Source organism: Talpa europaea, assembly GCF_964194135.1.
Source record: "Talpa europaea genome assembly, chromosome: 9".
Taxonomy (NCBI): domain Eukaryota; kingdom Metazoa; phylum Chordata; class Mammalia; order Eulipotyphla; family Talpidae; genus Talpa; species Talpa europaea.
The window spans coordinates 20044049-20065952 of record NC_140076.1 but is presented as its reverse complement, the minus strand read 5'-3'; the positions used below and the strand labels follow the sequence as shown (position 1 = coordinate 20065952).

Here is a 21904-nt window from a genome sequence, read left to right as displayed (position 1 = left end):
TCTGAAAGGTAAATAAGCCAGGAAGGAGGGGAGAGTGTTCTAAGTAGAGAGAACAGCATGTGCAAAGGTCTCGTGGCTGTGCAGTAAGAGTTTGGCAGCTCCAGAAGTCTGAGAAGGAAGTGTGATTTGGAAAACTGGTAGCAGAAGCTGGGAGGTCACTAAGGGCCATGCCCAGCCATGCAGCAGCCTTCCTATGTCTACAAGTGCCTTCTCCTGGTTGAAGAGCAATGAGGAGCCTTTGCAACTTTGGTATAGGAGGAGGAAGGGGAGAGGATCCGATCAGATTTCTGTTTGAAAACACGCTTCCAGCTGCAGTGTTGGCAGAGACCTGGGGAAAGGCCGTTCATCAGTTCGGTTATTATGGCTATCCAAGGGCGAGAATGCTGTGGAGAGGGAGGAGGTGGACATGGAGATAGGGTGATAGGCTGGCGGTGGAGAAGGTGTCAGGACAGCGTGGGTGGGCACCTCAAAGGAGAGGTCAGATCTGGAGCCCAGAGGGGCTCTGACCTGGCCTGGACTGGGAGGTTGGAGTCACCAGTGCGCAAGTGCACAGACCTCAAGCCTGGAGAAGATGGGCTGTGGCGGGACACTGAGCAGTGGGAGGGGGTGGTGAGAGGGATGGAGCCGGTGGTCGGGCAGAGGGAAGCCTGAGGACACACTGCAGCAAGTGTGGTCCCTGAGTGAGCGGCAGTGACCTGGTGTCACCAGGTATCCAGCGAGACCACCTGCCCAGGTGCATGGAGCAGAGCCCACATTTCAGCCCAGCACCGGGGCACTCTGTGGGCACAGTGATGCCAACATGCTCTGCCCAGGGGAGTGTCCTGGGCAGGCAGATGTCAGAGGGGCCTGTTAGAGGGAGACTGGAAAGAACCTTCTGGACCCACCTGAGTAAACCCATCTGGGTCGATCAGTTGGACCAGGAGGCAGAGCTCCCAGGGCTGGAGAGTAAGCGGGAAGGAGATGGAGACAGAGAGGATGGACAGATTGTGTTTTCTACAAGTTTGGCAAGAGAGAGAGAGAAACAAGGCTGGAGGGAGATGGGGGGAGCAGGAATTGTTTTCTTAGAAACAGAGTTTGGGCACACTCTAAAGGAAAGTTTCCAGTGGAGAGGAGCAACTGACCAAGTTTAACATATATGAGAGAAGCACGAACAGCTCTAGAAGACTGGGAGGGTGGGGTTCAGAGGGCACGGGGAAGCCTGGTGCTGAGGTCAGAGGAGGGCTGTTCCTCTGTAGGAGGAAGGAAGATAGTGTGGGGCAGATTGATAGGTTTGGAAATGGGGTGACAAGGGAATCCCCACGGATGGCTTTTATTTCCCTGAAGGGGAGAGGCCGGGAGTGAGCCTGGAGGCTGCAGACAGTGGGGAGGCTGTGGAGCCGTGGTCTGGCATTCACTGTGCAGGGAAGCCTGAGCACGGCCTGGCCTAGTGGACTTTCATTTCAAACTCTCTGAACCTCGAGTGGCCTGAGATCATGAGGCACTGGCATCACCTAGATGGGGCACCCGCGGGCCACCTCATGGTCTGTGCTAGTCACCAGACTTCTCTGTCTAAGCAGGGCTGACCTGTGGGCTGTCCTAGGAAAACTGGGCTCATGATCTCCAGCACATTGCTCCTGTCACTCTGGAAGCTCCTGCGAGTTCTCTGGTTGCACTTAACTGCTCCCTTTCTCTCTCCCAGGCCAGAACTGCACGTTCCAACTACAGGGTCCCAATGGGACAGTGGAGAGCCCAGGGTTCCCATATGGCTACCCCAATTATGCCAACTGCACATGGACCATCATGGCGGAGGACCAGCACAGGATCCAGCTCGTGTTCCAGTCGTTCGCCCTGGAAGAGGACTTTGACGTTCTGTCGGTGTTTGATGGCCCGCCCCAGCCAGAGAACCTGAGAACCAGGTACCTCCCGCCTCCCTCTTCCCTTAGCTCTTCATGACAAACAGTGGGGTCTTGAGCCATGCTCCCTGAGGGGAAGAACCCACTTGGGTGAAAGGTTCAGTCATCAGCAGAGACTCTGTTTTCGGGAGGTCAGGGGATGAGGACAGCTCCTGCACTGTCTGTATATTCCCCAACCCCTTTCTATACAGGAGATGCTCTCTCCTGCATAGAAGTACCCAAGGGGCAGGATTGGTGAAGAGGTCTCACTAGAAGACTTGCAAGGTTATAGTCTTTCTATGGAAACTGATTTTACAGTCATATGTGTGTGAATGTGTACACCTTGGTGGATGTTCTTTGCATCCATAGCAATATATTTTTTTCCCTCTGAAACCAAGTATGTGTTGCTATGTCTTGCACCCTGAACTCGATTCAATAGAGTAGACCCCCTTCTCTGCAGTTTTGCTTTTTGCAAGTCTGGTCTGATAATATTTTGTACCATGAGATATTTTGATAGCAAGGGAGAGGACATTCATATGACTTTTATTACAGGATTTGTTATAATTGTATTTTATTGTTGCTGTGCCTAACTTATAAATTAAACTTTACCATGGGTTTGTGTTCCTGGGAAGAAACAGTACATGTGGGCTTCCGAAAGTCTCTGTGGTTTCAGACGTACGTCTCCCCTGTGGCTAAGGGGGACTGTTGAACTTGGCTGGGATTGCCTGGCTTGCATCGGTGTGGCCTTGGCTGTTGGTGTAGAATTGGTAATTTGAGGAAGTTCCCACACTCTCAAATCCCATCCCTGTTGGTGGAAGAGAAAATAGTAGGGATGGAGGCTATTTTCCTGTATCCCTGAACTGCTTCCCAAGGGGGAGGGTTCACATCCCATCATCATGTCACATCACATCACGAGGGAAGCCTCCACCTCTGCAGAAAGGGCAGACTCCTCTGGGGCAAAGATCAAGGCTTCAGTCTTGGATCCCCAAGTTTTGTTGACCCAGTGGTCTGCTGTGCTCCATTGCAATCCTTGTCCTGCCCACTTCCTGGACTCCCCAGGAAGTGAAAGAGCTAAAGGTTTGCCAACCCCAGGGAATCTGAGGTGCTAACTAGTGGTGCACTATTTTGAGGTTCCCTGCCCAGTGCTTTACCTCAAGGTTTTGTTCCAGGTGCCTCTGAGCCCTTGGCTCCACACTCCTAGAGCAGAGTCCCAAACAATGCTGGCCACTCTCTCTCCTTCCGACCCCCGCCCGCTAAGGGCAGTGCAGAGGTGGGGCTGCTAAGCCTGGAGCCCATTGGGAACATCTGGGGTCCCCCGACCAGTCATGCCTCCTAGTCAAGACTGGGCTTATCTCTCTTCCTTTGGCATTCAACAGAATTTGGCACATGGTAGGTGTTCAGTGAAATTTGGGGAAAGGACTGGAGTCCTCTTCACCCATTCATTCCATAAACACTCCATGAGCACCCGGGGTGTTCCAGACTGACCTGGGTGCTGGACCTACAGCAGTGAGCCAAACAAAGCCATTGCCTTTGTGGGGTTACAAACTGATGGGGGAGACAGGCATGCACGTGAATATGTGATTAGCGTTCAAGGACATTGAGCTAGAGGTGAAAAATTGGAGACTGGGACTAGAGAGTGCTTAAAACCGTGAGCCTGGATGAGGTCAGGAAGGAAAGAGTCCTCACCAGCAGATGGGATCAGGGGTTACCAGCTGTGGGGCATCCACGTAGACTTTTGATGAATGTTGAAAGAAAGTCGAATTAGCTCAATAGGGTGCTTGGTTGGGGTGTGAACAGCTAGAGGCAAACTCTCCAATTCTACCCACTGGAGCTCTTCCAGTTTTCCTTGCTCTTGAAATAAGCTTCACATGTGTGTGGCCTAACCTGTTTTCTTTTTTTTTTTTTTTTTTGATATTTATTTATTTATTTATTTATTTTTAAATAATAAATTTTATTTTTATATTCCCCCATACAACTGCACATGCCCCATTCTGACCCCAATCCCTCCCCTCCCGGCCCCCACCCCCCAAAAAGTGTCTCTGGTTCATAGTTTTTTGTTGATTTTGATTTTCACTTTCTTATAGTTATTCATTTTTCTGATCCCTTATTTAAGTTTTCTAGATTCCTGCTATGAGTGAGACCATCCGGTATTTTTCTTTTTCTTTTTGGCTTATTTCGCTGAGCATGATCCCTTCCAGCGCCATCCATGTTGCTGCAAATGGCATGTGTTTATCTTTTTTGAAGGCTGAGTAATATTCCATGGTATATATGTACCACATCTTCTTGATCCAGTCATCTATTTTGGGGCATTTGGGCTGTTTCCAAAGCTTGGCTATTGTAAATAGTGCTGCTATAAACATAGGGGTGCAGGTGTTCTTTGGAATTGATGTTTCTGTGTCCTTTGGGTAAATACCTAGGAGTGGAATTGCTGGATCATATGGAAGCTCTATGTTTAGTAGGTCCAGAAATCTCCACACAGCTCTCCATAGTGGTTGGACCAGTTTGCACTCCCACCAACAGTGCAGGAGAGTTCCTTTTTCTCCACAACCTCGCCAACATTTGTTGTTGCTAGTTTTTTTAATATGTGCCATTCTCACTGGTGTAAGATGGTATCTCATGGTAGTTTTGATTTGCATTTCCCTGATTACAAGTGATGTTGAACATTTTTTCATATGTCTGTTGGCCATTTGCATTTCCTCTTCAGAGAAGTTTCTTTTTAGCTCTTCTGCCCATTTTTTGACTGGGTTATTTTCTTTGTTGTTGTTGAGTCTCATCAGCTCTTTGCAGATTTTTGTGATCAGTCCTTTATCATTAGTGTTGGGTGCAAAAATGTTCTCCCAGTTGGTGGGGTTTCTCTTTGTTTTTGTTATTGTCTCTTTTGCTGTGCAGAAGCTCTTTAATTTGATGTAGTCCCAGCTGTTTATCTTTGCCTTCACTATCACTGCTTTGGGTGATGTGTCTGTAAAGATGTCTTTGATATGCAAATCACGTAGTGTTTCACCTATATTTCCTTCTATGTATTTTATGGTTTCAGGTCTTATGTCTAGTTCTTTAATCCATTTTGAGTTGATTTTTGTGTATGGTGTGAGGTAGTGGTCAAGCTTCATTCTTTTGCATGTAGCAACCCAGTTTTCCCAGCACCATTTATTGAACAAACTTTCTTTGCTCCAATGCATAGTCTTTGCTCCTTTGTCAAAGATTAGTTGACCATAAATCTGTGGGTTTATTTCTGGATTTTCTATTCGATTCCACTGGTCTGTATGTCTGTTCTTGTTCCAATACCATGCAGTTTTGATGATTATGGCTTTGTAGTATAGTTTGAAGTCTGGGAGTGTGATGCCTCCATTTCCTTCTTTTTTTTTCAGTAGAGCTTTGGCTATTCGGGGTTTTTGGTGATTCCATATGAATTTCATCAATAATTGTTCTATTTCTTTGAAGAATGACATTGAAATTTTGATTGGAATAGCTTTGAATCTGTATATTGCTTTTGGTAGGATGGCCATTTTAATAATGTTTATTCTTCCAATCCATGAGCAGGGGATATCTTTCCATTTCTTTGTGTCTTCTTCTATTTCTTTTAACAGTGTTTTATAATTTTCTTTGTATAGGTCCTTTACCTCTTTTGTTAGATTTATTCCCAAATATTTGATTTTTTTTTGTTTCGATAATAAAAGGGATGGTTTTTTTTTTATTTCTTCTTCTTCAGATTTATTGTTTGTGTATAGGAAGGCTACTGACTTTTGCGTGTTGATTTTGTATCCTGCCACTTTACTGAATTGATTGATAAGTTGAATTAGTTTTTCTGTGGAGTTTTTGGGGTTCTCTATGTATATTATCATATCATCTGCAAATAGTGATAGTTTGACTTCTTCTTTTCCTATTTGGATTCCTTGTATGTCTTTCTCTTGTCTTATTGCTCTGGCTAGGACTTCGAGTATTATATTGAAAAGCAGTGGTGAGAGTGGACATCCTTGTCTTGTTCCAGATCTTAATGGAATTGCTTTCAGCTTTTCACCATTGAGGATGATACTGGCTGTTGGCTTGTCATAGATTGGCCTAACCTGTTTTCTGACACTTGAGTTTCCTGACTGTGGGGAGGAGGTGGAGAAGACACATGGTGGGGGAGATTTCACTGACAGGAAAGGTCATCACCTTGAGAGGTGATTCTGGCAGGGGAGGCTGCGGATGCGTTCCTAACCATGACACAGCCGTCCTGGCCAAACTGGGGTTTGTGCCTGGCTCCGGGGTTTGTACCTTCCCTGGGACATCCCAGCCTGGGCATGCATCTACACCACCTTCCTGATCTGCTTTTTCAATTCATTTCCGAAGCAGCCTAGGGCATGCAAGCTTAGCTAAGGGGAAGGGGTGGACAGCGCACACTGCTTCTCAGTACTTTGGAACCCGAGTTGCTCACAGGTGGGGGGCCACTAGGAAATGAAAAGGCCCCAGAGGACAGTCCAGATGGCATCAGTGTGTGCTCCTTTAAGGTTTTGGAGTGGCACTCTTTTGGGGGTAAAGGGGAGACAGCAAGTGTGTGTTTGGGGGAGCCCTTGGGTCTGTGAAATTTTTTCTGTGCTCACATGGTTTTTTAGTCTGCTCAGTAGGTTTTCTTCTTATCTAGGAATCAGTTTATAGATGTGTGTTTATCTAGGAAATCATCCATTTTATAGGGCTTGTCAAGGATGTCAGCCTAGAATTGTAAATTGTCTTTCCATGCAATATTCTAGCTCCACGGTTGCTGGGGTCAGCTCCCTTTGCTCACTTCTGCTCCTGTGCATTTGCATTTTTTTCTTTTTACTCAATGTCTCTTACCATACATTTGCCCAGATTATTGGTCTTTTAAGAGTTCCAACTCTAGGGCTATCAATTTAATTCTTTTCCTATTATGTAACATTGATTTCTGTTTTTATCTTTATTCATTCTTTCCTCCCTCTTACCTTAGGCTAATGTTGCTCTTTTGGTGATTTCATGAATTGAATTAGTTTCTTTATTTCTTGTTTGATCATAAAAACATGAAGAGACATTTTTCCCTAAGTACAACTTTGACCATATCCTGTAAATTTTGATGGATACTCATTATTTTAGAAAGAATCTCTAATTGCAGTTTTGTTTCTTCCTTGACGCTAAGGTTTTTTTTAACTCAGATTTTCCAGTAACGTTTTTATACTTAAACATATCTTTTCTAGTTGTATTGTATTATGATCAGATAATAATTTTGACTTTGGGGAATTTAACTCTCTTCAGTGTAAGATCAGTTTTTGTAAATGGTCTATATTTGAATAGAACATATATTCTGTGGTTGAAGGTGAAAAAAATTCATGTTAATATTTTTCAGTTTTAATTCATTATTTTTTGTACAAATGTTTGTCAAGGATAAGCAATTTGTTGTTTTCATATTTTTCACTGCTGTTTTGTCAATTTCTCTTTTAACTTCCAAGTTTTTGTTTTATAAATGTTAATGCTATTCTCTTCAGCATGTATTTTTAAACATTAGCTCTTCAGAGTGAATTTTCTATTTTTTTCAATAAAAAAGTTGTTTTTACTCCCAAATGTTTTATTTGCCTTAAATTCTACTTTTATATTAATATTACCACCCATTTTCTTTTATGGCACCCATTTTCTTTTATATTATTTGGTCCAATTTTTATAATTCCTCTATTTTTAATATTTCTATGTCATGGTTTTAGGTCTATCTTTTGGTATAAGAGATGTAGTTAGATTTTATTATTCTTTTTTTTTAATATTTATTTATTTATACGAGCACTGGGTACAGTCAGAAGCATGGGAGGGTGAGAGGACTCACCAGAGACAGAATGGGAAACAGAACAGGCAGACTGACGAAATACACTGCTGAGGGGAGCAGCAGGTGCAGCAAGAGAGGTCTGCGCATCATGTGGGACCCTCACCGGCAGCCGGGGATTGAACCGGCACTGCAGAGGATGCGGGCAGCTTCGCAGCCCATCACTCAACCGCTGCACCACCAGGGGAGGCCCTAGATTTTATTCTTTAGCCTCGATTGAGAGCTTCTATTCTTTGGCAGGAAAGGTTATTCCACTCACATTTTTTGGTGATAACTGATTTTCAAGTGCAAGTTTTCTTTCCTTTTCTGGTGATTTTTATTCCATTGGTGGCTGAAGTTACTTCTTCACAACACATTGGGAGCTGTATTTCTCTGTCAACATCTCATCTAACCTTTTAATCGTTTTTTACTTACCGTGTCTTATAGAACTGCCTTCGTGTTTGCAGTGTGAAGTACTTGTATTCCCCCCCCCCCTTTCCCATGTTGACACGCATCTTCTCTCTTTTTTGTACAATTTAGATTATTCCTATGAAAATGGGGGGTGTTTATCAGGTTAAGGGGAATTGGACATGTTGTCTCAACTCTCCGTCTTAATCTGGAGAGTTCTCTTTAAGATTTTTATTCTTTTTGATGCTGTTGTGAATAGGATTACTTTTTACCTTATTCACAGCTAACACATAGATATGTAATTGATTTTTGTATGGTGTTCTTGTGTTCTGTTACCTAGCTGAGCTGGTTATTAACTGTTCTAATAGATTTTTTTTAATCTGTGAATAAAAACAGTTGTAGTTCTTTTCAACATAGATGGTTTTTATTTTGAGTTTCGCTAGAACCAGTAAAATATTGAATAGAAGTGGTGAGCATAGACACCCTTGCCTTGTTCCTGATTATAAGCCATTCATTCAGTCTTTTACCATTAAGTGTGATGGTAGCTGCAGGTGTTTGGAAGATGTCCTTCTAGGAAAGGTTTTCAGCACAGGATTCGGGCACATTCTGGCTGCATTGTGGAAGAGGCAGTGGAGTGGAGGTCAGCCTGGCGACTGGGGGGCTAGGCCAGAGAGGGTGGCAGCCTGAACAAGAACAATGAAGAGAGAAGGTACCATGGATGTACATGGTGTTCGAGCAAAGCATTGTCCCCAGGGTTAAGGTTGGATGTATAGGAACTGCAGAGTGGGAATAAGAACAAGGTGAGAGGATGACTCCACAGTGTTAAGACTTAGAAGCAGAAAACAAGACAGGTCACAGGTGGGGAATTCCCGTCTCCAGTCAAATGCATTCTCCCAGCACCACGGAGTATTTGCTGCTCTAACAGGGCTGCTACCTCCTGGGGTGAGTTCCTGTGAGATGGCAGGGTGCAGGGGTGCTGTGGGCACAGGCCTAGGTGTGTATCCAGCTGGGTTCTGCATTTGTTAACACTATGCTCTGTGTAAGTTTGACCTCTTGAGCCTCATGTAAAAAAGCACAAATCACCCTGAGCCACCTCGCAGATGGCCGTGTGCACGCACGTGTTGCAGGTCCCTAAGTGCTCTGGAGGCATTGTCCCACATTCCCTGCCCTTCTGTGCTTAGGACCTAGAGCACACACTGTTTTGAGGGCTTTGGGGCCTGTCTTGATGTGCCCTCTGGGGCCCACCCATTAGACTTTTTAGTTCAGGGAACTGTGGGTGTGCAGGACAGAATGAAGAATGGGGTGGGGGTCCTTCATTGGTCCCCTGGCCACCCGACAGAGGTGCAGGACCACCGGGATGCCTGCAGCAGGTTTCTCTGCACCCATCACTCAGAGCATCATGTGTTTACTGTTTAGAACTTGGCAGGTGTGTGCCTTGCGATTCTCCTCTGTGCCCTTTTAAGGGAATGCCCCCTCTTCCCCTTTCTCTCCAGCACTCTGCTCTTTTCACTTTAGGGGTACATTCCCACAAAAGGCCAAAGAGTCACCTCATCACCCCAATCCCCTTTCAATTCACCATCTCCAGCTGCTTGCTCCCGGGTGTTAGATTCCAAGCTCCTTGTGGGGAGCCAGGACTCCTCCCGATTTCATTGTGGCAGATCCATGCGATGAAATATTCACTTTGCCGGTGGACTCCTTCCTAGTCTTGGCACAGCTGAGTCCATTTTACTGTCACCCTCAGCATCCTCCTTGTGAAATGGGTACATTGTCTCTGCCTCCTGAGGTTGGTTGGGAGGATTAAGTGAAATGATGTGTATGAACTGGTTTAAGTTGTGTTGAGATAGAAATAAAGTGATGACATGTCTATTTGCAGAAAAATTAGAACACAAAAACACAAAGATCAAAAATAATAAACTATGAAATGGGACACTGATTCTCAACTGAAGGTGACTTTGACCCCCGGGATATAAACACAGTGTCTGGAGATAGTTCTGGTTGTCACAACCGGAGCAGGGTTATGGCATCTAGTGGTTCGAGGCAGGGGCACTGCTGGTCACCCAATGCACACAGTATGGCCGCCCACACCAGTGCCATCTGTGCTGAGGCCCAGTCAAGCCTAAGGTGAGTCAGTCTACCTGAGCCTCAGTTTCCTCTTCTGCAAAATGGGGACCGCTGAGGGATGCTGTACACTGGCAGTTGCACCTGGCATGGGTAATGAAGAGGTGGCAGCAGGCGCAGCGCATACAGCTTGTTCTATATGCAGATGCCATTCATCTCCCAACGACTCCCTTTCTCTACCAGGAGTTCATCGCCATCTTCTTGAAAGCATCTCACATTTCATCTAGAGCTATTCACAAGTAGCAACATCCCAGGGTGCCAGAAGGCAGCGTCTGGCTGCTTGAAATTAAATTTACAATAGAAGCTGATCAGATTCTTCTCATAATGGATCAGGGTGGGGAACCGGAGTAGGAGCTAGTCCTGAAGGCCGGGGAGCCTGTAGGAGTTTGGAAATTAGCAACAAAAGAACAAAGAGTCTTCCAGATAATGCCTTGTCAGCCTTGCCTGGATGAATTACTGAAACAATCTCCACATCTCTGCTTCTGCACCATTAGATGGCCTTTCCGTGCTGGCACACTTCCTATTGCATTGCGGTTTAATGTGGAATGAAGTTTTCTAATGGAGCACGAGCACACATAATCCATGGAGACGCCGCTAATAAACTGCCTTGCTGTAGATGGGGGTCTTGAGAGCGCTGGTGATGACGGTGCCAGTTAAGCACAGCTAAGCATCCCTTAATTTAGACATTTGGGCTCAAGTTATGGGAAACACTACAATGCGTTCCCTCAATTACTGGCAATACACATTCTGTCATCAGCCTAAGGTGGAATGCAGTTTTAGTCATTTGGAGCTGGTTGCAGATTTCACTCAACTGGTATTAGGCACCTGTTTGGAAGTTGTAAAAAATTCACAAATTTGCCAGATTTACCGTCTCCTTATGAATATGCATTACAGCAAAAGCCCCTATAAGACCTGCCTGTTAGTCTTGAAAAGTGTGCCTGAGTGTCAACAGGTTGTGCTAGGAGGGCCCTCTCCCCTGAGTGCCCGAGAGCGTGCGGTGGTGGGCAGAAGCTGACTGGAGGGAGTCGGGGGAGGGAGCATTCTTTGGTGGGGCTGAATCAGAGGGAGCCTGCTGGAAAGTGAACAGGTGCAATGATGGCACTGAATGCCTGTTGGAAGTCAGACACCACACCAGATTCATTCGTTCATTCATTTATTGTCACGCTCTCGTGTGTGTACTCAACATGTACAGAGTGCCACCAGGTATGCCAGTGTTCACAGTTCACAGAATAGCCTCTGCTTTCACAAAACTTAGTTTCTTTAGCGAGACATAAATAAGCAGGTAGAGAGTCCAGGATGCCATACACTGCGATCTGGGAGTCTGGCCTGGCCTTAGGAACTTCTTTGTGGATGCTCACCTGGGGGCCAGGAATGTCCGGGGAGGCTTCCTCCAGCTGCCCCTTTGCTGAGAGATGGCTTAGCCACTCTTCATCTCTCAACTCAGTGGTTTCTTCCTCACCCAGGGAGTCCTCCGAGACACCTGCACTCGTCAGCCTGGTCAGACCCTCCGTGTCACTGCAGATGACCATGGTCTGTCCTTTATGCGCAGGTGTGATTGATTTATGCTCGTCCTGATGGATTCTTGCTTCTCCCACAAGACTCCTGATGTGCCATCCAGGGGATGCTTCTCTTTACTCTTCAGGGCTGGCCTGCAGTGGGTACTCATCAGTATTTAGGGAGTGAGTGGATGAATGCTCTCTGGGGAAGGGAGACCTGAGAGGGCGTGGAGGGGGTTCAAGTCACGAGAATGATGTGTGCACAGATCCAGGCAAATGTGAGAGAAAGCTATTTGCAGGGTGGCTGTGGGCTCACTGTGGGTGGAGGGTAGTGGGGGGAGCTTGGCTGGGCCAGGTCGCCAGGGGAGCTATATGCTAGGCTAGGGGGCTTGTTGCATCCTTTTTTTTTTTTTTTTAAGGATTTATTTATTTATGCATACAAGAACTGGGGTGTAGGCCAGAGGTGTGGGGGGTGGGAGGATTCACCAGAGACAGAGTGAGGAGCAGAACAGGCAGAGCTACTAAAATACACTGCTGAGGGGAGCAGCGGGTGAGACAGGAGAGGTCTGCTGTGCCATGTGGGTTGCTCCCTGGCCAGCCGGAGAATCGAACTCGTGCTGCAGTGGCTGCTGATAGCTTCATAGTGCTGAGACAACCCCTTGTGCCACTAGGAAGGCCCTTGTTGCATATCTTAAAGAAGCAGGGACACGCCAAAGGCTCAAAAGGCATTCCATGTGTTACCTGATAATCCAGCACACCCTCATAAAAGAGGTCAAGGATGCTTCCAGGTAGCTAAAGGGGGAAGAGACACCAGCTCCCCTAGAGCCAGGAACCAGGCTCCCCCACACTGAGTTGCTCTCTCACTGCCTTGGTTGCCTTTGCATTCATTTCCTTTCCTTTTAAAAAATTCATTCTACTTTCCTTTTTAAGCAGTTTCTTTAAAATAGTGAAAGTTATTTTTAAAATACCAAGCAGCGCAGGAGTGTACTGAATAAAACAATGCAAGTGCCCCCATCCCCAGGCCTTTGTCCCAGCCCTGCTCCCTGGAGGTAACCACTGTTAACAGTTTGGTGTGTGTCCAATTTCTTTTTAAATAAAGATTCATTAAACTGCCCATGAGGCTTATTGGGACATTCATCAGCCTTTTAAAAATTGTTCTGATGAATTAAGTGTAAACTAATTAGAAACATGGATTCAATTACCCTGGAAACACACAAGGGTTTAATAATTAATAGGAAGAGGGCTTGAGGCCAAAGGCATTATGGATTTTATCAAACCCCTAACATCTCAAAAGTAAATATGTTTGATTCACCCTAAATGCTGGCAAATTTGCCATCCAGAGGCAAACCTGTCGGTAGGAGCTTTTTATTTAATCAGGAAAGTTATGTATGCTTAATAGAAAGGGACTCAGCTTCCGTGTGCAGAGGCTGGAACCTCTGAGTCTTACTGGACAGGGCTGCCTGGACAGGGTAGGACCATGTCTTCCTGGGTTGCTGCTGTGACTTAGTTCATAATCTTTCACCAGACAAGCTTGGGGGGATCCGCTGAGGTCCCTAGTGGGTTCACTGACCCACCTATGGGCTCAGAGGATCCAGGGAGCAGTACTGGGTCAAGAAACACTGCAACATTTGGGGGAATGTGTTCTGCTCATCCCCTTGAACCATGAACAGCATGACTTAGAGGGACCAGAGGGAGGCTGGCATGTAGAATAAACATTTGTCTGTTGTGCCCCAGGTGCTTCCAGTGTCATATCTCATTTAATCTTTACAATTTTCCTGGAGGTAAGAATTATTGCCTCTATTTTATTGCTAAGAATTACTGCCTCCATTTTTTAAAAAAGATTTATTTATTTATTTATACAAGCACACGGGTACAGTCAGAAGCGCAGGAGGGTGAGAGAATTCACCAGAGCCAGAGCGGGGAGCAGAGCAGGCAGAAGGACCGAAGTACACTGCTGAGGGGAGCAGCGGGCGGCAGGAGAGGTCTGCGCGCCATGTGGGACCCTCCTTCGGTGGCCGGGGAGCAGCTGGGGATTGAACTGGCACTGCAGAGGCTGCAGGCAGCTTCGCAAACCAACGCCCAACTGCTGTGCCACCGGGGAGGCCCCTGCCTCCATTTTTGATCGAAGAGGCTGTGTACCTTGGGGCAGCTGAATTCAAACTCAAGATCTGCTTGATACCCATGTTCACGCAAGTTGGCACAATCACATTGGGGCTGAAGGGGGTTTCAGAAGAGGAGGAAGCAGGATATACCTGGTTTGGGGCTTGGGGAACCAACTGTGGTGACCCATGGGGCAGCCATGTGCTTCCTCACCTAATGCCAAAGGTGGCTTTGGCGGACATGGTGTGGAAAGGGGTTATCAGTGGGTGTTCTGAAAAGCCAGGTGGGCAGCCACATTGGGGTTCTGAGCAATTTTTCCATTCTCAGTAGGACTCTGTGGTTCAAGGTCAAAGTCAGTTTTTGTGGCAATGACTTGCCTTCTTGTCCGCCAAGTTTGCTATTTAATAGCAGCCAAAATTTAAGGCCCTGTGGAGCTTGGGTCTTGGGCCAAAAGACAGTGCTGCCTTTACCCCTCTCTCCCCATGATCCATCTTACCCACAGTGCCACCAGGTGTTGGTGAAAACTGCCATGTTTGAAGTTAGCCACCCCTGGACCCTCATCTGCCTTTTCTTGCAAATGGTGGCCAACAGAGCTGTTGCTGAGATAGGAAAGTGACCCCTTCTTTATGCCCAAATCCAATTCCCTGAACCTTTAGGACAATAGAAATCTCTGTACCAGGAACCCAAGAACCGAGGAATATTGTCCTCTGGTAGTGGATGTTTGCACATGAGATTCTAACCTTTCCTCAGCTTCTTTGTCAGTAGACATGGTGCCCAAATACACACATCCCAAGTACTGAGTTCCTATATAGCCATAGGATTGAAGTAAATATAAAGGAAAACCTCTTTCACCCTCTAAATGACCAAAGAGCCAAGTGACTGCTTCTTTGGGTGCGTCTGAGCTCCCACAAGACATGGCGGCGAGAACCAGGGCTGGGGCCAGGAGACCCGGGGCTCTGCCCCACAGCTACACATGCTCTTCACCACGTTCCATCTCTTCTCAGGCCAGCTGCATTTTCCTGACTTGTAAATTGAGGACTTAGATTCAGGGGAGCCCCACCTGGGAATGGGTATCGAGTAGTATCAGAGACGTATGTATTGATAGATACGACTCTCCTGATCTTCTTGGATTATTTCTGTTCTCAGTGCTCTTGCTCTTTCAACAAATCCACCAATTGTCTCTGGCATAGGGATTTATTTTCCAATGACCTGTAGCAGTGCAGCAGGAAGGCTGATCGCCCTCCATCATTTTTGCTCCTCTTCCCTGGTGATATGTTGTCTGTGGGAAGTAGCTGCCCAGCCAGGGAAAATAATTCCCGGCCTTCCTTTTGTCTAGGTATGGCTGTGTGGCTTAATGGTCAGCAGAAGTTGGGCAGAAGTGCTGGGCACCTCTCCTAGACCTGGCCCAGAAATCTCCCGTGTGATCTTCTGCTCCCTTTCTTTCTCTGGAGAACAAGGTCTAAGGTCTAAGTAGCCTGGTGCCCTGGGTGAACACAGACCAGAACCCATCTGCTCCCCCAGCTGATGCTGAGTGGTTGGATTTTACTTAAGTGGGAAATTAACTTGTGTTCAAACTGAACCTCTGAGAGCCCAGCATTTATCTTTCACTGTAGCAAGTGTTGCCTTCACCTTTGCGAGCTCTGAGTCTTGACATTTAGGAATTTATTTTAAAGCCTAGTGGTAGTTGAGGCTTCCAGATAGCAGAGTCCATTAACTTTCCAGAAAGGACACTTGGTCTTGCTTGCTTTGGGGGAGGTAAAGCTCCTGAATCCTCTGACCCTTGTAGCTGAAATTTAGGCCATTGACCTACATGGCTCCCATATTTTTAAAGCGAACTTTGTGTGCCTCTGACTTCTGGTGGATTCTTCTTGGCACCCAAATGTGGTTCTTGCTGTAGTTTGTATCCCCGTCCCGTCCCCACAGCCCAGATGTACACACAGTGGGTGTGCAGGTCCGGAGAGAAACTTTGGAGCCCGTTTGGGTTCTGTCCCTCTCTGCTGTTCCTTGGCTGGGTGACTTGGAGGGATCACTGCTCTCTGCTGCTCAGTTTCTGCAGCCACAAAGTAGGAAAGTTGTAGCATCAACTCCCTACAAGGCTGAAGGATGAAGAAGATACTAGACAAGTGGGAAGCCCTTGGGAATAGTCTCTCTATCACCATCGTCCTACCAAGGCTTGCCTCCTCCAGCTGCCTCGATGACGCTGCCCCTCTGGTCCAGTCCTCCATCTTCTCTTGCCTCAGTTGTCACAGCTGCTTCCTTCCTGGCCTCCTGCTGTTGCCTTCGTCACCTCAGTCCATCCCTAAAACCACAGCTGTAGGGATCTTCTGCTTCCCTTTTTCAAGAATAAACTTTTCATGGAAAGAAATGGAAATAGTTTTAGATTTACAGAAAAGTTGTGATGATAGTAGAGTCCCTAGGTCCCCTTTATTCAGATTCCCCCATGATAAACATTAACAGGTGGAGGGAGCATTCGTCGTAACTAGCAAGCCGACATTGATATGTTATCATCAAAGTTCATATTTTATTCATATTTCCTTAGTGCAAGGATCTCACCCAGGGCCCCATATTATTGTTATAACATCTTGTATGTTCCTTTTTGCTGTGACAGTTTCTCAGGCTTTTTTGTGTGTTTGAGGAGTGTTTAGCCAGTGCAAGTTAGGCATTTTGTGGAGTGTTCTTCTGCTGGGTTTTGTTTGGTGTTTTTCTCATCGTTTTCTCATGACTGGAGGAATGTGATCTTTGGAAGGAAGGTCACGTCTTCATCAAGTCCTATCAAGGATACATACGGTCCATGTGACTTAGCCTGTGATGTTGAAGGTGGTCAGCTGACTTCCCACTGTGGCCATTACTCCCCACCCCCACAACACCAGCCTCTTTGGGAGAAAGTCACTATGGGCAGCCATAGCCACGGAGCAGACAGGCGGGTTCGTCTTGAGGGCAGAGAAGTTACATCCGTTATTTGGAATTCTACAGGCAAGATCTGTCTGTTCTCCATTTTTATTTATTTATTTTTAAAAAAGATTATTTATTTATTCATACAAGCACCGGGTACAGTCAGAAGTGTGGGAGGGTGAGAGAATTCACCAGAGCCAGAGGGGAGAGCAGAGCAGGCAGACTGACGCAGTACACTGCTGAGGGGAGCAGCGGGCGGCAGGAGAGGTCTGCGCGCCATGTGGGACCCTCACCCGGCGGCTGGGGATCGAACCGGTGCTGCAGAGGCTGCGTGTTCTCCATTTTTATATGTGTCTATCTATTTAGGTATTTATTAGCACTCTATTATTATCGCATTTTTATTATCAGTATATTGTGGATATTTATTTTATGCTTTGGAATGTCATTCACTATAGTTTTATTTTGTTGCTTTAATCATTCTGGCTTTGGTCAGCATCTTAGTGGGCGCCTGTGTGCTTTGACATTTCTTCTTCCTTGTCAGCTTTTGTTATTCTTGTGGCCGCTCTTTGGAGAAATGAGCTTCGGAAGAGCTTTGGTTCTTTTAATTTGAGAATGATGCTCATTGCTATTGGGGTGCCATTGCTCCCAGGTCCTCTTGGCTGATGCAGTGAGGACATGTGTGTCTATCACCCTATGTGTATATACACAGCTATAAATATTCTTGTGCATCCATCTGTATTTATATTAAGGTTAACAAGAGTTCATAACTGCAGTCTTCAACTCAACTCCATTGCCACATGGATCATTCTAGCCTCATCCCCTTGCTTGTCCGGAACCTTCTACTCAAACAGAGAAATCTGGCTCCCACCATCTGCCATCTATTAATTGTTTACTCCCAGGATATGTGTGTAGTGGTGTTAGAGTCGTTAACATTACCCCAAGTGAAAGACCACATCCTGATGGCACGCTGTTGCACCCTTGTGATCTGCCACCTTGTTAGCCCCTGAGGCTGTTACCTCCTCTGTGGCCCTCACTCCTCACCAGCCACCCCACGCTACTTTTCTGACATGCCAGGCCCGCTCCCACCTCGGGGCCTTTGCACTAACTGTGTGCTTTCTGTGGGCTGCTCTTCCTCTAGATATCTTTAAGACCAGTTCAGTTCTTGCACTTCCTTCAGGTCTTCAAAAGCCACCTTCCTATCTTGATTTTCATATACTTAACTTTTCCTTACTTTAATTTGCCCTTAGCACTCAACACTATTTGACATTCTAAATCCTTCACTTAGTGTTCATGCTTGCTGTTTGTCTCTCCAATCTGGAGTGTGAGCTTCGTGGAACTAGATTTGCCCACTCTTGTATTACTACACTTGAACAAGGCCCCAGTAAGTGCTCATTAACTTGTGAAATGAGTGAAATGGTTATTTTTCCTGTATTCTCAAAACACACTGCGCACCATCCCGTGCACTGAACGTAGAGGCCAAGATTTCAGTGTCTTTACCTTCAAGTTGCTGGTGTGAGGAAGCAGCAACAATCTGGTGTGCTGGAATTGTGTGCTTGCAGGCCTAAAATAGGTGCAGTCTGTAGAGCTGAGCAGCTCCCTGTCTCAGATGCCAGAGGGCAAGGAGATCTGCGGGGAGGGCCCAGCTTGCCTCTAAGGTCTCCCAGGCCTTCCTCTCTGGCGCTAAATGGTAAAGATACTACTTTCCCCTGGAGCTTCACCCTCTGGCACATCAGCTGTCTTGCAGGTCTCCAGGCCCTGCAAGCTCTTTCCCAGCTTCACCCCATATCTTCCCTGCCCCGTCCTTCCCAGGCCTAAGTGTCACTTCCATCTGGAGGATCTGAATTCGAGTCCCCCTTTCTTCTTCCTTATAGCACCCTATTCTTTTAGTTCAGGGTGCCGTTAAAATTCTCTCTCTGGATATTTATATATTTTATGTATTTACATATTTCCCTCTTCTCTAGTAGAACAGAGGTCTATGTTTTATGGCCCTCTGTCCTCAGCACAAGTGCATTGCCTGACACATAGTAGGCCCTCTGATACTCAGTGCGCATCCTGGGGTGGTTTGGGGGAAGGAAAGGGAGCACAGGATGACCTCCCACCTCCCCTCACCCTTTTCTTCCCTTTCTTTCTCCCTGTGCCCCCTCCCACCCCACTTTGGCCACAGCCTCAGGCCTTTCTTTACCATTCCCGGGGTCTCTGCCTCAGTCACTATACAAATACTTCATCTTACCACTACCACCCCAGTAACCACTAGGCACAAAGCTCTGTTGTGGGCAGAAGAGAATAAAACACAAAATCCACACCACACGGAGCTTCTACCATGTGGGGAAGGCAGCACATAAAATGGTAGCTAAACCTATGAAAAAGCACTTATCAAGGAGGGGGTGAAGTGTAAGGGTGAGATTTTAATAGAGGGTCAAAGGAAGCTGATCCTAAGAGGGTGACCCCTGAATAAAAACCTGAAATGAAGCAAGGTTGGAGTCTCCACATTTCAGCCATCTCTGGGATATTTGGTGGGCTGGGTTGTGAGTCCTGCCTGTGTTTTCTTTCTCAGGACCCCAGGGTCTTATGAAGCAAAAGGGGGGGGACAGACAGGCGCCCGGGCACGCATGTGAGCTGCCTCTGGAGCTGCAGCTGACAGGTTCACAGGGTAGTATAGATGGGCTGGCTGGTGAAGTCATAGAAGCCAGTTCTGACCTCATGATGCCCCCGGGCACCTCGGAGCCTGGCAATGGAACCGCAGGAGGAAATGATTCCACAAGGATTCTAGCAGCCAGGCCTGCTGCACTGGCCGGGTCTTTCGTGGTACCCTCCTGGCCCGCTCCTCTGCTATCATGGCTTTGCCCTTCCCTCCCCTAATGAGCAGGGGCAGCCTTACTGGGCAGCAGAAGGAAGGCAGCCCAGACGTTTGGTGCCACCTTCCCCATTGGATTGTTTGTCTTGAGGGCTCTCAAATAGTGCGTTGGGCTTCTGTGGCCAATCGGTAGAGGCACGTCCCACCTCTCTCTTCTCTAGAGTCCCACAGCCCGGCAAGGTGGGTCTTAGGCTTAAATAAACCCTGAAGAGCAGATTCTAACTCCAGGAGTTCGTCTATATTTCAATCATAGCAGGACTTCATCATGCCATAGTCATAGAATTTCAGGGGCTAGAAATCTGTCAAGACTCTTGGTAGGTGGGGGAATAAAGGTACGTTCTGCAGTCCAAGGTCTGGGACTCTCCACCAGCTGCAAGTCTCCACCAGCCTGAATCCTCCCAATTCTGATTGATTTTTTTCAGCTTCCCATACGCATGGTGTCTTGTACTTCTCTCAGCCAGCCCAAAAGTGTCTTTGTTCCACTCTGCAGAGAAGAAAACTTAGGCTCAGAATGGCAAATGAGTACAATGCTAGTAAGAGGGGGCCACGTTCTCAGCATTTTGCCTGCAGGGACTGCTGATGCAGTGAGGGGCCGGAGAGGCCGCCAGAGCAGGGAGCTGCCCACGTGTCCTAAAGTTATTGATGGACGAGGCGGGCAACCTCCCCATTCCTGCAGTCCATCTCTCCTGCATTGGACTTGACCTGAACTTGGGTGAAAAGAGAGGAGAACGGAGTCATGGTTTTCTCTGCTGTGCTCTTCCTCCAGCTTAGGCTGGGAGAGGACCTCAACCCGGCATATTATTTGTAGAACCCCAAAGTAGTGGGTTCCTTCTATTTTGGAGTATGGAGAAGAGTAAAGATTTTCTTTAATTAGATAGTGCCGGATAGATTTAATTAAAGCTTCAAACCTGCAATTTTCTTTGTTTGATTGATCAGTTGGTGCTGATTGCCTGGAGTAATTATGAAGAGGGAGGTGGAGTTTTCAAAGTCTGATGGCGATAAGAAACAGGCTGAGTCGACGCCTGGGTGCTTGGTTGTCAGAGTGATTCTGAAAAGGTTTAAATTGCACAAATGTTTGTCAGCTGGTCAAATGAAAAAGAAGGTGTCTAAATTACACTTCCCTGGAAATTGTGCTCCTGGCTGATGTGCTTCTGTAGAAAGTTCCCCTTTCCCACCTTTCTCCAAATGTAATCGTGCCCCCAGACCAGGCGGCATCCTGTTATTTTTATCTTTCCTTTGTGAAATAATTGAAGCCCGTTATTGGGAGTATCTCATAATGGTCTTTTAAAATTGCCAGAGCCTGCTGGAGGCTCCGGAGAGAAAAACAGCCTCTTGCGAGCTTGGTGTGAATTTAGGGAATTCTGAAGGAGTTTGGAAGCAGGCAGTCCTGAGTTTGAATCCTGAGTGGGTGACCTTGGGCAAGGACTAGCACTGACCTTGGGCTTCTACTAGCTCTGTGACCTTGGGCATCTCCCTTTTCTTTTTCATCTGCAAAGCGAGAGAGTTCTCGACGAGGTCTGTTGAGCTGATGTGTGTTTATCCAGTGTCCAACCTGCAAAGCGTCCTCACCCGTGAGTGTCCCTTGCTTTGTGCTCTGTGGTCTCATTGAGGCCACCAGCACCAGGGAAGCTTCAGAGCTCAGGGACCACACCTGACTCGCTCACCATCACATGTTAGTGCCGGTGCACGGCTTGGTACACGGTGGGTCTCAACAGACATTTCTCCAGTGGATGAATAAATGTGAATGCTCTGTGTATTTAAGGTCCCCTCCCCTAAATAGGTGACACCAGTATAGGACAGAAGAGGTGACTCCATTCACGAAACCCCGAGGGCACTTGGTACCCACTGGACACGGTACAAGCAGCGTGATGGGGGCAGCCATTGGAAAGCGTTGGTGGGAGAAACTGTTCACTTTCCTTCTGAACTGGTCAAATCAGGCCAGAGACTGAGTTTAATTCAGCTATCTGCTGGAGGGAGAGCCTAAGGAGCAAGACTGTGACAGCACAGAAAAATGTTGAGTTAAAAAAAGCAAAGCGGACTATAGAATTGCCTGTGCATTCTGTCTTATCACTATGTAAGAACATGCACTCAGACAAAGGACTAGAAAGAAGTAGGGCCACATGCTGATAATGTAAGTAATAGGGTGGCTTATTATAAATGCTTTTAAAATCTTATTGAAAAGATACTTTGGTGGCACATATTTGTGTCATTTTTGCAGTAAGAATGTGTTTTCAAGGAATACAAGGTTGAATGCAAAAGAAAAGGAAAAAACTGGACTATGTTACCCCTCGCTCATAACCACAGAGGGACGCTGATACCCTGACGTGGGTCCAAGGAGAAGGACCAGGATGAAGAGGGGTTTAGGTGATGATGAAAGATGGAAACT

General features: G+C 46.7%; 1 protein-coding gene across 1 annotated transcript in view; it reads left to right on the top strand.

Annotated features, from left to right (window-relative positions):
- Positions 1–21904, top strand: part of CSMD2 (CUB and Sushi multiple domains 2) — a gene marked incomplete at both ends in the record, with an annotated part of 507564 nt that overhangs the window by 53473 nt on the left and 432187 nt on the right. The window contains 1 exon segment of the mRNA XM_084243387.1: positions 1679–1895. Coding sequence (XP_084099513.1) covers positions 1679–1895 — 217 coding nt within the window.